A 16,091-nucleotide genomic window follows, 5' to 3' on the forward strand; every position below is an offset into this window, starting at 1 on the left:
AATCGAGAACTAGCAACTAAACAGGTATTTAATATACAGCAAGAGGAAAACAATAGTCGAAAGAAAAAGAAAAAGAAAAACAAAGAGCCAGGTTTCGTCAAGGTCCATATATCAATATTTTGCTTCTTACACGGTTCCGATATTTACCACACAAAAACCAGTCTTTCGAGCATGATCGTGAATACAATTATCGAGACGAAGCATGAGAAAGATAAAAATCATAACATAACACAAGTCGAAGGCTATACTGATCCGTTAAATCTCGAATTTCGAATTTGAAACTTCGAACATTTTATAAGTTTAAACATTGAACAAAATTTATATGTTAACCTTGTAGCGACATCGAAGAATCGGAGAATCGATGGCCAGTCGTAAATTACACAGGGATACGTGTCGCAGATCATGGTCTATTCAGATCAGAACCATCGATGGCGTTCCGCGACACGTCGCTCGATCAAAGAAGACGATTGTGTAAACACATGCCAAGCCGCCGATGCACGTGTCGCGGATCGAGCTTCCAGAAAGACCAGACCTATCGAGAGCATTCCGCGACGCGTGGTCCCTGCAGAAACAAAAGACGATCAGGCGCTCGGATGTGAAAAGAGCAGTCAACCTTCTAAAATCCTTTCCCCTCGTATGTTGTCATACGAATTTTGCCGTTGAACTCGTATGACGCCATATCTTACATTTTATTATACATATATTAAATTTGTATATTTTTCTCATTTTTTCTACTAAAACGACAAGTCGAATTGTAATATGTTCCTATAAAAATGTTTTCGCTTTGATCAAATATGAAAAAAAATTCCGAGTTAATCGGTAGTCTCCTCAAATACGAGAGCATAGGGTTAAAGGGCACTCGATTAACACGTTATATTATTATTAAGAAATATTTGTTTAAAAAATTTTTATTTTACTATTGAGTAATTGAAAATTGTATTCTTTGTTCGAGGTACTTTCATAATATAATTTAGTGCATTTATTTTTGAAAACTCGTAGTAAAGCAAATTGAAATTCCACGTTTCTATAATTCAACATTTCTCTAATAAATACATATTTTCACTGATACCTATCGTTTCATCTGACACCACACGTTGCATAACTTCGATTGCTGCGCACATTATAGCATTTTCTGGATATACTATTAATCCTGGAAGGTCCGTAACTGCAAGCGACATGCAGTCCTCGGATACAATTTTGGCAGTGTTGCTTAGAGACTTTCATTTTTCTCTCTGCGTTTCCCATCCTACTTTGTCCATAAATTCTTATAAAAATATGTGATTACTGTTAAATTAATGCTATGCAGACAGAGATCTGCGCATCTAATAAGCAACGACTCCTTTTTTATTAACAAAATAGATTTATTCTAACTAAAATATTACACTCTACCTCTCGCACACGCGATTCTGTATTCACTACGACTCGACTAGTAAACACATTCTGCACAGACTGTCTTGTCCGCGCCCCTGTACCCTTACTTAAAGTCTAACACTCTCTCTTTTCATACACAGGCTTTCTTTCTCGATCACTCGATACAATCATAGACATCACGTTAAAACGATCCTCCTTTCACGCTGTCATTCGTTCTTCTGCCGCATTTTAGATATCGCCCTGAACGCCGAGTCAACATCGTGATTTATTATGTGAGTATTACTTTCATGAGAGTGCGAGTGTTGGTTTTATATGTGTGAATGGTATTAAGGTAGAATAAATGAAAGTGATATGGGATTACATAAATATAATATGTGCGAGTGGAATCTAGTGTGAATGTTGATAAAAAATGTTTAGAAGAATGTGCCAGAATGAAACAGTTACGTGAGAATCTTCAAAGAATAAACATGTGTTAATAAGTGTAAGAGAGAGCGAGAGATAGAGACTCTTTCCAACATCAAGCGACTCATGCTTGCGCTGGTCACAATCGATTTCTAAGGACTCAGTTTTTTAGTCGTCAAGGACCACGCTTTTGTGCTTTCCTTAACCTACGCTTCGCCTACCCGTAGGGGCCAAGCAACTTAATCTTTTTATATAGAATAACTTTTCCATTTGCTTCTAGAAAATATCAATCGATTTACAATTTGTTTTTGTTGGCAATAGCCGATTCGCGATTTCTTTTGATATCCTACATTATTATATAAATATGTTAATTTGCTAATTGTTATAAAATGTGCAAGAAATTGGTTTCCATTTCTATCCACATATTATTTTTCACTTTTCGAGAAGCGGCTAAAGCCACCCAGAAGTCATCTCTGTCGAATAAGGTATTTCTATTAAAGCGCTTGTGCAGACTAAAGCTCGAGGAAAATGAAAATGTAGAAGAGCACATAAATTCGATGATCGAGATCCAAGGTCAGTTAACTGCCATTGGTTAGAATGTTCACGGAGATTTGTTTGTAGCTCTTATTCTTCGCAATCTTCTCGAGTCATATAGCAGTTTGATAAGCGATCTAGAAAACAGACCGGAGAAAGATCTCACTTTAAGATTGGTAAAGGACAAGCTCATATAGACGACTTTACGAGGAGATCGAATAATCTGGAAACTCACGAAACGGCGTTGAATACGCAAAACGGACCGCATAGTTCGAAGGTCAAGAATCGAAACAAGAGCGAATGCTATTTTGTAAGAAAAAGGGGCACCCAAAAAACAGTACTATCGATACAGAGCCTGGAAAGAGAAATAAGAAAAAGCAAACAAGGTAACCGATGACAAGAACATTTTTTGTTTTAGTATAAAAACCAAAACAGCCGATACAGGGGCGTAGTATGTTGACTCCGGTACCACGAGTCATATGACCAGCAACATAAATTGTTTTAAAGAAATTTGTACAGATGTCAAGGATAACGTAACGACTGCATGTGAAAAACATATTGCAGGAGAAGGAAAAGGCACTGGTCAATTGCACTGTATAATAAATTCAAACGAAGAAAAAGTTATTGAGGTAAATGATGTATCATATGTACCAGAACTATGTGGAAATTTATTATCGGTAAAGCGGATCCAGGATAAAGGGTTTGAAATTAACTTTGAAAATAATACGCGTTATATTATAAGGAACAAACAAGTAGCAACTATTGCAGATTGTGATGGTAACCTATATAAATTGACAACTAACCATAAGAGTTTTCGAACCCAAACCAATCATAAAAAAATTGCATACACGCCTGGCACCGGAAACTTGGATATAGAGACCCAAGTGCCATACAGGAAATGTACAAAAAGAGGTTAGCAAACAATATAAAAATTGAGAATTGCAATATTAAAGAAACATGCGAAGTATGCACAAAAGGCAAAGCCTCGAGAAGACCCTTTCCAGTGAAAGCGACTATGAATACAAAGGAAATACTCGACCTTGTACATACGGATATATGCGGACCGATGCACACTACGACACCTGGAGGAAACAGGTACGTGCTAACCATAATTGATGACTATAGCGAATATACGTATATTTACCTATTGGCAAATAAATCGGAGGTATATACGAAATTTAAAGAATACGTCGCATTAGTTAAAAATAAATTTAACAAATGTCCGAAAGTTATCAGGTCCGACCGAGGTAAGGAATATGTGAATAATATATTAACAAAATACTTGCATGACGAAGGAATTGAAATTCAGCTATTTGCCCCTTATTCGCCGCAACAAAATGGCAAGGCGGAAAGAGAAAACCGCTACCTAATCGAAATGCCTAGGTATATGTTAATTGAAAGCAATATGGCAACAAAGTATTGGGGTGAGACGATAATAACCGCGAATTATTTACAAAATAGTTTACCCACACGAACACGAGAAAAGACACCATATGAATTATGGAATTCAAAGAAACCAAACCGGAAAGATATACATGTTTTCGGCTGCAAAGCTTATGCACACATTCCGGACGAACTAAGACATGAACTGGACAGAAAAGCACAAAAGTTAATTTTTGTAGGATACAGTGATGAGTCCAAGGCTTTTCCCTTGTTTCATGAGATTGCAATAAAATTACACCAAGCAAAGACGTGGTATTTTTGGACAACCTGGTAGAACGTGAAAGCCAAGATAATATCACGAATGGAATGTACACAAATTCAGAAGTTGAGATTAAACCAAGTACACAGAAAGGCAACGAAATCGAAGAATCGGAAAGTGTGAAAATGATTGAAAACATTGAAAATGAAGCACCAAGAAGATCGGAACGACCGAACAGAGAGGTACCACCGTATAGATAGAAAGAACAGGCACAATTTGCAGGCAACGAAATAACAGGACGCAAAACAATCGAAGAAGCTTTACCAGTCCCGTACAATATCGAATGGAGGCAGGCCATCGACGATGAATACCTGTCTTTCATTGCGAATAATACATGCGAGCTTACAAAACTTCCAAACGGGCAAAAAGAAATCGAGAGTAAATGGGTATTTAAGATGAAACGTGATGAAGCAGGAAATGTGGTAAAATTCAAAGTGAGACTTGTAGCATTGGGTTATAATCAACAATTTGGCATTGACTACAATGAAATTTTCGCACTCGTCATTAACACGTTAACGGCCGTGCGTGTTTCCAATGAAATCTTCTTCAGGCCACGAGTGCCGCTGCACCAGGCGTACTCTGTTAGGTACTTCCACAGATATTTTAGTAATGCGAATCGTTGGTGGTCGCAAGCATAATTTCCCCCTCCGTTTGTTTCCACGGTATCACGTTTGGTCATTTGTTTCGATTGTTACATTTCTGAGGTCCTCGCTTATCACTTTGCCACTCTACACGATCAGTTTGAATCTTTGCAGAATAATGAGCGGCATAACATAAAATCTCTGCCCTAGTTCGTTCCAATGTCGAAAAGAAAAATGGAAAACTTATTTTTTAGTGAGTCAAATAGCAGTAAAAAAGAAAGCGGTTACGAGGCTAACGAAAATTCGGATAGTAGCGAAGAGGAAGAAATCAGATTTCCTAGAAATAGAAATATAGATATAATTCATTCGACTGATTCTGATTCGGATATTGATGTGCAATAGTAGTGATATCGAGTCTAATGAAGATATTATTAACGAGATTTTATAACAATTGGTCATTGAGGAAGAAAGAAGAGCCGATGACAACGAGGAAGGTGTACGCCACTGCCTCTCGGTTCCTCATACTCCACTCGGATCTTACTTTTTCAGTTTCGCTAACTGCTGGTTTTTGTTCACTTAATGCCTCATCTAATTTTTTCAGATATAATATCGATTCCATTTTCATTGCCCATACTAAATAATTGGACCCAATCAGGCTACGTGATTAGGAAGAATGGCAAAGGGATTTGCTGAGGACAAGGGCAGGAAATTAGCATGGAACTGCGTGAGGGCCGAGAAGGGGAATTGGTGAGGGAATGTTGGAAGGATAGTGTGAGAGTGAGAGGGGTAAAGGCAAAGGGGACTGGTGGATAATGAATACGATAGGTTTCGTATTTCCTGTGTGGTGGATAATGAATACCTAACGATGTTACTTATTGAACTATTTCCTATAGAACTATATATTTCCTATTGAACTATATATAGATTCCCACTATATTTCCAGATTATTGTTCGTCGCACATTGTCACGCGGAAAAGGAACATTCACTCACAGCTCGGTCGGATACACTCTGTTCTTCGCGCTTCTTTTGTTTTTCAGTTTTGCCATCCATTCTCATTCGCTCGTCACCACGCATCATCTCTTATTCACACCAACTTAAAAGCTAAACATCCCCACATCCTGTGTATAATGATAATTTATATTTTTCTGTTCTTTCTGTAGTAAATAGAATTTCTATACAAAACTGCTCTTCTTGCATAGTATTCTTTGTTGAAAAGATAAGTTTAGTTATTTATAAATATCAATCTAAGATATAAAGTGTGAATAGTTTATACTATCTAGATTCCGAGAACAAATAAACATTACATAAGAATTGGCGATTTAGCCGAACTGCTTCGCTTACTCTCTTGACACTCTCTCACGAGTGGGGCAGTCGCTGTAAGAGAAGATAGATATACCTTCCTTAAATAATAAAAAAATTTTAAAGAGAATATATATATCGTAGTTGTTTTACAATTATAAACTCATAATCCCAATATTCTTAATATTTTTTAGCAAGTATATACTAGCATGAGAAAGTGTAGAATATAAATATTTTTCATTAAGAAATTTTACTTACAATTTATTTAAAAATATATATTTCCATGGGCGAAAAATTAATACAAAATAAAAAATAGATTGAAAAAGAAAACAAGTAATTACAGACGGGACACAAACTCAGTTTCCAACATAGGAATTTTTGGATGTTACCGTTACGCCATAACGGCAACCGGAAATTAATTGAAATAACTCTATAGTGAAGGCAATAATAAAGCTCTAATCGTAAATATCTAAAAAATTATCGAGTAGTTACCCTTATAACGATACATTTTCTTGAACACGATCATTAACAGGTTGACGCCGGCGTGCATTACGGTGGGTCACACTTGTATTTCACAAAATAGGTAGTACAAAATAGGTTTATATTATTTTACCTCAACATTATAAACTAACATTCAATAGTAAAAACATAAAAATTCAATTTTATAAACTTAACATAATTATTTAATCTTTTTATGCAATTTTTTAAAACATGTCAGTCGGGAGTTCGACGAAATTGCCGCTCACACTCAACTTAACTTACGATTAAAGCATACACTACGTCCTAACAATATCCTCACACTATCCTAACACTATCCTAACACTATTTTCGTCGTGCATATTCCTTACGCGCGCGGTACGGTATGTTCCGACGAACATACATGACTATCTTCTTTTTTTCCTGTAGGAAGTAGAACAAATTTTTGATTCGCGCTATGAACGTTTCTTACAGAAAAATGTTCACAAAATTGCGTGCGATGGTCAGAATTCGCGTCAGACTTCTACTTTTTGAGAAAAATCGAAAAGAGTACTCCAAAATTAGAGCCAAAACTGGTCCCATCAGCTTTACTTAACATTTTTAGGTATATGCAAATTGATATTGCCAAACTATTGTATATGAATGTATTAGTTGAAGTGCACGGAATTCATCGAGTCCAACAGAAATCGTATATCTTTTGTAATTTTGTTATAAATTAAAGTCAAAGTTGAAAAATTACGATCTTATTCAAAATCGATTTTCTGAAAAATTTAGAGTGATGGACAAGAACTGATTTTAGATTCGTTTTTAGCTCGTCGAGATCTATAAGGATCACCTAGTGGGTGTTACCGCGTTGGTATTATGTTAAATAATATAATCTGGCGCTGCGCCGCCCCCCGGAGCAGACCGTGAATTCGGGCGCCGGCGTCAACGTGTTAAAACGGACTATAATTGTGTCTCTATAATTGTATTATAATTCCTTATTTTTCTATCTTTAATTAAAATTACTATTTTACTGAATACGAGTGCACTGCGTTTTCTTATCCTTTCAATATATAGGATGGGTCACCATATATTGCCATCTAGATATACGTCATTATTATTAAGCATAGCGAGGTAGGGAGGCATATTCTGATGGTACTAGTTTTTTTGTAAATAGACGTGTAAAGGACATATGAAGGTCATTAATACTTTTTTAAATGGTATCGTGTATCTTTCATTACACCAGCCGATGCTCCTTCATATTCTTTACAAAAAGGTATTAACCTACTTATGTTAAAAAATAATTAATTTAAGAGATATATTAATTTTACTTTTTGCAACAATAGGTCGTAATTTTTTTCTACATTTTTCGTAATTGTTTGTCAATATGTTTACGAGAGGTCAAACTTTTCCAAGTCTGCTATTCTGTTCTAGGAAGTTTGCTGATAGTAATTCATAACGATTACGGGACATTCTGCTGCGTGGACATTTAACGAGCGGTGTCTATACTAAATCCATCGAAATCATCAGTTCAATAACGTTCAATTTGGCGCTCCGACACTCGGATTTGGGCTCCACGAAGAACTCAATCGAATCGCGTTGGGCGACGAACGTGTTAAAGGGTATACCTAGCAAATATACTCTAAATTTTCTAAGTGCTTTGGTAATAGCCAGCACTTTTAATTTGTAATTATTCTAATTTTGTTCGACAGGTGTAATTTTATCACTAGCATAATAACCAAGATGAAACGCATTATCATACCTCACGCTGCAACAAAATGGCACCGCAACCAAACATGCACACATGTGTATGTAATTCTGTTTCTGCATTCACACGATATAAATATAAAACAGGGCTATGAACTAACGCACTCTTTAATTCTTAATTCTTAAACGTAATTGTCCCTATTTAACTAAATATAAAAACTGTGTTTGTTTTCAAGTTTGACAAAGGTCGTGCAATTGTAGAATATCGTGGAATAAATTTTCAGAAATAACCAGTTAATCCCACAAAATTCTGCAATTGTCATATGCACATAGGTTGCCACAGGAAATTTTTTACGCTGCCTGTTTCATATTCAGATGGATAAATTTTTCCGTTATCAATAATATGTCCTTGGAATTGAACTTCAGTTTGTAACAAGCGGCATTACATCACCTGCAACATTGAGTACGATGAGTATGAAATCATCCAAATATATTAAAACGATTTTATTGCGAATCATATCTTTAACCGCTTAAGTGTGTTTGACGATTATAGCATATTATGAAAAAAAATGTTGTCATGACAACTATATCCGTTGTACATAAAATTTTGTTACCATTTGATATTTAAATTATAATTTTGACGAAAACCAAAATATATTCGTTAATTTTAATATGTTTGGGACGTTTAGAAGTCAAAACGAAATGAAGGAAACAAGTAAAAAGTATAAATAATTTGAGATGAATTCATGCATCCATAATTTCCTGAGAGCTAACTCGTGAGCAGTGCAGCAACATTAAATCTTCGATTATCCCGATTTTCATCTTGGTGTTTCAAGAAGTGTGTGTTGAATTCTCCATCTGCGATGATTCCTGGAAAGAGCTGCCAAGAGCACCTTCGCTTTGGAATAGGTTGCTATGCTATCGGGGATGAAGAAGAAAAGTTGGGAAATTTTCGAGTTTATCGGAGAAATAGATAGTCGCGTGGCGTGGTAACACCTGAAGCGAGGGCCATAATTAGAAGCCACTGGACCCCCACTAATGCAGATCACAGCAATATAAACGTAAGACTTAAACACTGTATATCAGTATGTATCAAACAGTCAGCGGATCGTACTAAGTGCAGTACAGTGCAATGTAAGTACTTCGAGTGCCTAACTATTATAAAGTTATCCAGAAAATTACGTAAATCACTACTATTTTATTTTTAGTTTATATTATCCCCAAAATGAGCGATTACTGCAACGACGATGACATTATTTCATCTGTAATGAAGCAAAAACGGTTGCAAGTACCTTCGTCATTTTCTGAGGATGTTAGCAATTAAGACATCGAGTCTGACAGTGAAACCGATCGCAGTAAATCCGATGACGTCTCCGAGGGCAATGAAAGCGACAAAGGAAATGAAGATACAAATGTTGAGTGGGAGAATCATTTGAATTCCTTGTCAACCATAGCCAGCAGGAAATTGTACCAGATAGATAGAAGTGTTTATTTTATATGAAAAAATATTTGTATAATCATCTTATCAGGATTATAGTAAAGCAAACAAATTTATATGCAGATCAATTTTTGCAAAGTCACTCGAATTTGAAACCGCGATCAAGGACGAGAAAATGGTATCCAACAACTAATAATGAAATTAGATGTTTTATCGCGATGTTGATTTTGCAAGGTATTGTAAAAAAGCCAGTACCCCATGTATATTATTCGAAATCCCAGGGCACAACATTCACGAATGTCGACGCTACGCTAGGAATAATACCCAGTATCAGGGAAAGGCCAACACCTTCCCGCCGAGCTCGGACCGTATGCGCGAAGAAACTCTCATGCCGACTCCAGACAATCGAAGCAACCAAGTACGAACCGAAAGAAGAATAATCGGCGTTACCATCGCCGTATTCACGACGAATTCTCTGACCCCCAAACGTCCGCCGATACCATAATCGTAGCCGAATCCACCGTATTCCACTGTGAAAGCGCCGCGCATCGTACCTCCAACCGCGCTAGAAGAAACCACTTTTTCTCACGAATGGTTTTGAATGTATATATTTTGTACCAAATGAATACAGAAGAAAATGTTATGATTCGACTGGAATTCATAAGTGATATCATTCAATCGATAACAGAATGAAGGCGGAAAAGAGGACGAATCCGAAAAGACCATTGGGAAACGGAAAAAGTTTGCGTTGTTTGTAGCAGGAAGGATGGTGTGCCAGTGCGAAGATCACGCACAATTTGTAATAATTGCAATAAAGTGTTACACGGTGTATGCATCAGTAAGCATCAATGGTAAATAAATTGTTTGTGTTAGTAAAAATAAGTAAAGATTAAGCATTTTATTCGAATTAATGGTACCCCGGTGGATCACCGGGGCCCGAACGCCGAAAGTCTGCAATTTCGCAGATATACACAAATCATAATATCATTATCATGATATATATGATATATGATCATGCAACGAACGCGTATGACCCGGACTTCATCGCCGGCGAGTAAGGTTATAAACGAATAATAGCATTGCAACTTGGGGGCCTGATTGACCCCCTAGACGCTGCACAGTAATTAAACAAAAAAAAAAGAGGAAAAGAAATACAATAGATTTTCGCAAATAATAATTAGCACACCTGGAGCATCCTCTGTGAGTTAGGGGTTCTCAACATACCCCCCAACAAGTGGGGCAGCAGAGGACGCTCCGGGTGTGGCCGAGGGCAGGGACGTAGGGCCCGTACATGCATGACGACGGGCTCTCGCACCCTGAAATGATGGGGGCGGTGGGTGGTGCCATGGGGGGCGGCTAGGGTAAAGGGGTCAACGCGGGTGCAGGCCGCCGTTTGTCCTCCGGCGACGGGGTTGGCGGGGTCCATGATGGCGTTTAAATTGAGACTTTCTCCGCATCCTCGGCAGAGCACCGCGACGACGTCCTGATCCTCGGGGTGGGGCTCCACTATGGCAATGGATTATGAATAGCGTAGCACGTAATACTTCCCAGTCTCCAAATTTTTTCATTGTTCCACAATCACCAAACCCTCGAATTTCAATGGAGGAAGCAACAATTGAATTCAATTCTGTTGCAGTTTTCTTTATTAAAATATATTTATTAAAATTAACAAAAGTTATACAATGTATGATTATATTTCTGTATGCAGTGAATGTGTTCTATTCGGTGATCCCTGTTGCATTTGGGTTGTGTTGATTTTTTTGTGACCATATGTGTGTCCAGAACTGAGTGATTTGTTCTTCGGATGGCGATTGTGCTTCGGTATTTTATTCTTGGCCTAGTTTTCGGTAGAAAAGTTTTTCGTTTGTTTTAAAGGGTTTATTTTCTTCTTTCGTTCGATTCGACTCGTTGTATCTTTTTAACCTTGCTGTATATACGAGTAGTTTTTGTTTCCATGTGTCTAGGGTTTGTTGCAGTGTTGTGTTGTTGTCTTCACTTATTATTGTGTTTGTATATCTGACTATTTTTCCTGAGGTGTTTCCTTTTATGGCCTGTGTGAGTCGTCGTATGTTTTTCCACAGCATCTCTTTCTTTCTTTCTAATCGTATTTTCCACTTCGGTTTTGGGTGTTTGTATGTGTTGCTGTTTTTTGGTTTGATTGTTTTTTTGTTTGTTACATTGTAGTGTTGTTGTTGCTGCTGCATATATTGCTGTTTGTGTCTTCCAATGTCATGTCGTTAGCAATATATTTTGCTGGAAGAAGTTCGTTTATTGTGTTTAGTATTTTCTGTGTTTGTTTTCTGTATGTTAGTTTTGATAATGCATGTCTTTTTGTTGGGTCGGTTCCTGTTTATATGTTGATGTTTTCTTCAAGTGTGGTCTGGATTTCTTCGTTGGTAGGTTCTTGTGTGTCAGTTTGGTTTTCTGCGTTGTTTGGAGGCTTGTTTCATTTTGTTGTAGCGTTGTTGTTGCCATTCCTGTTTCTATTTCTATTTGTGGTGTATTTTGAGGTATGTTTTCTCCTGTATGTTGATTTTGTTGTGTTTGGTGTGTGGTACTCGGTGCGTGTTGTGTTGCTTCTTGATCCTTCTCTAACTCTTTTGTTACGTATTGTGTTGCTTCTTGGTTCCTATCTAATTCTGTTGCTACCAGTTGTTTTATGTTCTGTAGTTCTAGAGGTCTGTTGTTCTGTACGATGGTTCGTTTTTGGTCCGTAAGTCTTTGTTCCGTGATGCTTGTTTGTAAGTGCGAGTACTGTGTTGTAAAGGTTTTAGTAATTGTTATCTATATCCTGAGACTGTTGTTTCTAGTTTAGTTGCAATGTAGTAACAACAGATGACTGTCCTGTTCATCGCATCGGTCCATTTCATGCGTTGCCTTGGTTTTCCGGCCTTGGTCGTTGCAGGTTTTCCCTCCAAAGCATCCACGGTCCGGTTTGCGTATGTTTGTGTTTGTGTGCTTCCTATTATGATTTCGGCTGTATTAATTTCGGGTTGCCTGTTCAGACAATTGCCACCGATGGTTTGCTCGCTGTCACGCCTAACATCGGCTCCGAGAGTGCCTTGGCGAACCCCAGACAGCGTTCTTTTTCCGAGGTCTTTTTTATTATCATTACTATTATTATTATTATTATTAGATATTATGATTATTAGACTATAATTATACCAGATGCTATAGTAATTACCTGAGGTACGTTCAGCAAAACATTGGCTAATTGCATCGGCCCTAATACACTTTGAATCGACCTGGAAGGAAGACCTGAAGGCAACATCAGCCGAGATGGTGTACGGCGAGACGCTGCGGTTCCCGGGAGAATTCCTGTCGCCACGATTAGCAGGCACCCAGCAGCAAGAAGCCGCTTTCGCCAAAGAACTGCGGCAGCATTTCCGAAGAGTCGCACCGGTTCCAGGAACAAGCCACGGCCAGCAACGAGTCTTCGCGTTCAAGGACTTGGCCGTAGTCAAAGAGGTCTTCGTCAGGAACGATACTGTCCGGGCTATCCTGCAGCCTCCATACAATGGACCATTCAGGGTCATCGCCCGCAGTAGGAAAACTTTCGTGCTAGACATCAGGGGCAGAAAGGTCGCCGTGACTATCCATAGACTGAAACCGGCCTAAACACTCGGTGCCCCTAATTAGGGTTTTTAACAAACGGGCAAGTGGCCTCACCACGGTGGGGGTCCCATGATGGGCGAACCGTTCTATAAACACTACATAATATGGATTTCAAAAGAACAAACAAACCAATGGAGGCTCCTCTGGAGCGCGAGAGGGTTGTCTCAGTTGAGACATCGGAGACGGCAGCCACTGCGCCTGCTGGTCCTGCGACCTTTGCAGCCGCGGACTGTGGGGGAGGCAGGAAGGCTGCACCGGCGGACCGGCAAGTAGTTCGGCCGATAGGCAGGCCATGATTAGTGTCCGACGGCTCCCTGACGTCGTCGGCCTCTGCGATGAAGCGCGCCCGCGTGGCTAAAAGAAGGCTAAACTACGCCGAGAGGAGGAGGACGAGGAAACGAGGTCTGCGACGTCATCGCGGACCAAACGTTCTCTCCCCTCGGTGGAGGATCTTGTGGTCGAGTTCCACCACATGACCACAGCGGATATAGCGGCTCAAATCTTAGAGGATATGAAGACCGTGGAAAAAGTGGCGGACACCTCTAGAAACTTGAAGGGGACCTTCGTCAAGTCCCTGCGAATGGTCTCCAGGAGAACGGAGGTGGACTTTATAGAACTACAGAAAAGAACGGAGAGCCAGGATGCCGAAGCCCTGAAAGCCACGAATGCGGAGCTGCGGCGCCAGAGCTTGGAGATTGCGGCGCTCCAAGCCGAGGTTGCCACTCTGAGGGAGCGTCAGTCCCTTGGGGATAACAAACGGCGGGGGGCGCCAGCAAATCACCCCAAGGACAAGGATAAGGAGGTCATATACAATGAGGAGGCCCTCCTTGAGAAGATAAGCCTCCTCATTGACGACAAACTGGCGGCCAGCAGACGGCCTTAGGAAAAGCTGCCTACCAAAGCGGCATCGATTCAGTCGGCTATGTAGGCAAGCAACCGCTCCAAGGCGGCGGCAAAGCCTAAGGAAGTGAAGGGAAGTGCAGCCACTCTCCCGGCTGCGACGCCGACGCTGGCCGTGGACGGGACGGAACTTGCCTGGACCGAAGTTCTAGGCCGGAGGTCGCGCATTAAAGATAAGGTTAAAGATAGAAGCGCGAACCGCCGCCAAAGTGGGGTTGCCCAAACCCCAGCTGGCAGACGCACTTCAGAAGCGCCTGCGAAAGCAGCGGCCGGGAAAGGTGCCGACCCCTGTCCTCACACGACCACCCTCAAAGGCTGCAGTGACAGTGACACTTCCACCGGTCGCGACTACATCGTACGCCGAGGTCATGGCCACGGCCAGGGCGAAGATCAGCCTGTCTGAAATGGGAATTGAGGAACTCCGACCGAGGCGCGCCGTGAATGGCGGCCTGCTACTCGAGGTTGGCGGCCCGGAAGGCCAGAAGGCCAGGGTTCTGGCGACAAGGATGGGCGAAATCCTGGAAGGAACAGGAACCAAAGTTACCCAGTCCACTAAGGACTGTGGAGTTACGAGTGAAGAGGCTCGAGGAATCACGCCCTGCGAGGTAGGCACGACTTTGGCCAAGGCTGGAGGCTGCCTCGCTACGGAGGTCAAGGCTGAGGACATCCGGCCATCCCCTTCCTACCTGGACTCGCTGTGGGTGAGGTGCCCCCACTCACAGCGGCCCGCAATGTCATGGAGACCGGGCGTATCTTGGTGGGCTGAGGTCTCCGCGAAAGTCGAAGTGCTCGCACCAAGGAAGCTCCAATGCTACATGTGCTTGGAGTTCGGGCATGCTCGGCAATGCTGCCCGAACAATGTGGACCGGAGTGCCCTGTGCTTTAGATGCAGAGCCGGGGATCACAGCGAAAAACTGTGCAAGACGCTGGCTCACAAGTGCCCGGTCTGCGCGAACCTTGGACGACCGGCGGAGCACAGGTTGGGAGGCGGGCAAGCGAGGTCACCCGCCGCGAAACCCTCCACTGGACAGGGCCCAACTGCTGAAGGCCCGGAGGAGTGGAGTCTGTGACGCTCCCCGCCTGTCGACGGATTTAATTGCGGAACAAAGTGTTATCGGGCACGTGTGGCAGTGCCGAGTGGTTCCTCTAGTGTGTGGGTGTTAGTGGCCGGGGCACTCGCATGCTGGATTACGGCACGGTGACCATAGTGAACAAATTTGTGAAACTTGTGAAACTTGTGGAAGCAGACATTGCACGCCGTTACGGCGCCGGACGACGAGGGAGAGCGCCCATTGGCTGCCAGGTCTAGCGAAGCCGGCACGGGATTGGCCGCCGGCTCGCGAGAAGATGTCGGCGCATTGGAGGGCTCTGTAGCGCATGCGTTCAGCAACAGGATTGGCTGCCCAGGCGTTGCGAGCGACCAGTGGATTGGCCGCCCGAGCTGCGCAGTCGGGCGGCGCGCCGGACGGCAGCACGATGAGTGACGTCACCACGGGAACACTGGGAGCAGCGGCTCGCAACTGGCCTTTACGACATTCAGCCTCTGCCTCGAAAAACATTGCGATGGCCCCACGGGTGTTGACGCAATGTGATTTCTGCCCAGTGCTCTAAATGTCAACGTGAAGAAATTCAAAGAAGCGCGGGTAAACGGCGGAAGTAACTATGACTCTCTCAAGCAACTTATGGAGTTACACGGATGGGCAAAAGGCAACAAACAATTTGAAAGCTTGATAGAAAAACTTATAGAGGAGAAGACATCTATACCTGTAGACACCCTTAAAAAGTACACACGTCAAGTTTACTCAGGTTCACTAACCCACAGACTACCATGCCCAGCTTTGAGAACAAGTGGTGGTATGGCCAATCAGAATCTCAATCATTCTAGTTTTTATGTAATTACTTCTGATACAGCACTGGACTACTCAAAAGGAGGGGCAAACTATACAATTTGTTTCCAAAGTGCATTCCTTCATACTCTTTCTGTCCTCGCAATGATGACTGAGATGGGAGTACCAACCACAAGAAACATGGCAGTTGCTTCTCGTGCACAACCTGCACATGGATTATTCCACCAGAGTCTTT

At 41.4% G+C, this 16,091-nt stretch overlaps 1 protein-coding gene across 1 annotated transcript; it reads left to right on the forward strand.

The window, feature by feature from the left end:
* The first annotated feature begins 14,377 nt into the window (after positions 1 to 14,377).
* On the forward strand, positions 14,378 to 15,079 carry LOC108552173 (uncharacterized). Its single transcript, XM_017906589.1, has one exon. It carries the CDS (start codon positions 14,378 to 14,380, stop codon positions 15,077 to 15,079), a length of 702 nt encoding a protein of 233 aa, XP_017762078.1.
* The last annotated feature ends 1,012 nt before the right edge of the window (positions 15,080 to 16,091 follow it).

Source organism: Eufriesea mexicana, unplaced genomic scaffold, assembly GCF_001483705.2.
Source record: "Eufriesea mexicana isolate 0111107269 unplaced genomic scaffold, ASM148370v2 scaffold5726, whole genome shotgun sequence".
Classification (NCBI taxonomy): Eukaryota; Metazoa; Arthropoda; class Insecta; order Hymenoptera; family Apidae; genus Eufriesea; species Eufriesea mexicana.

Bases quoted from the DNA above. Each gene is read 5' to 3' on its own strand.
- LOC108552173 (XM_017906589.1), top strand. From the start codon at position 14,378: ATGGCCACGGCCAGGGCGAAGATCAGCCTGTCTGAAATGGGAATTGAG.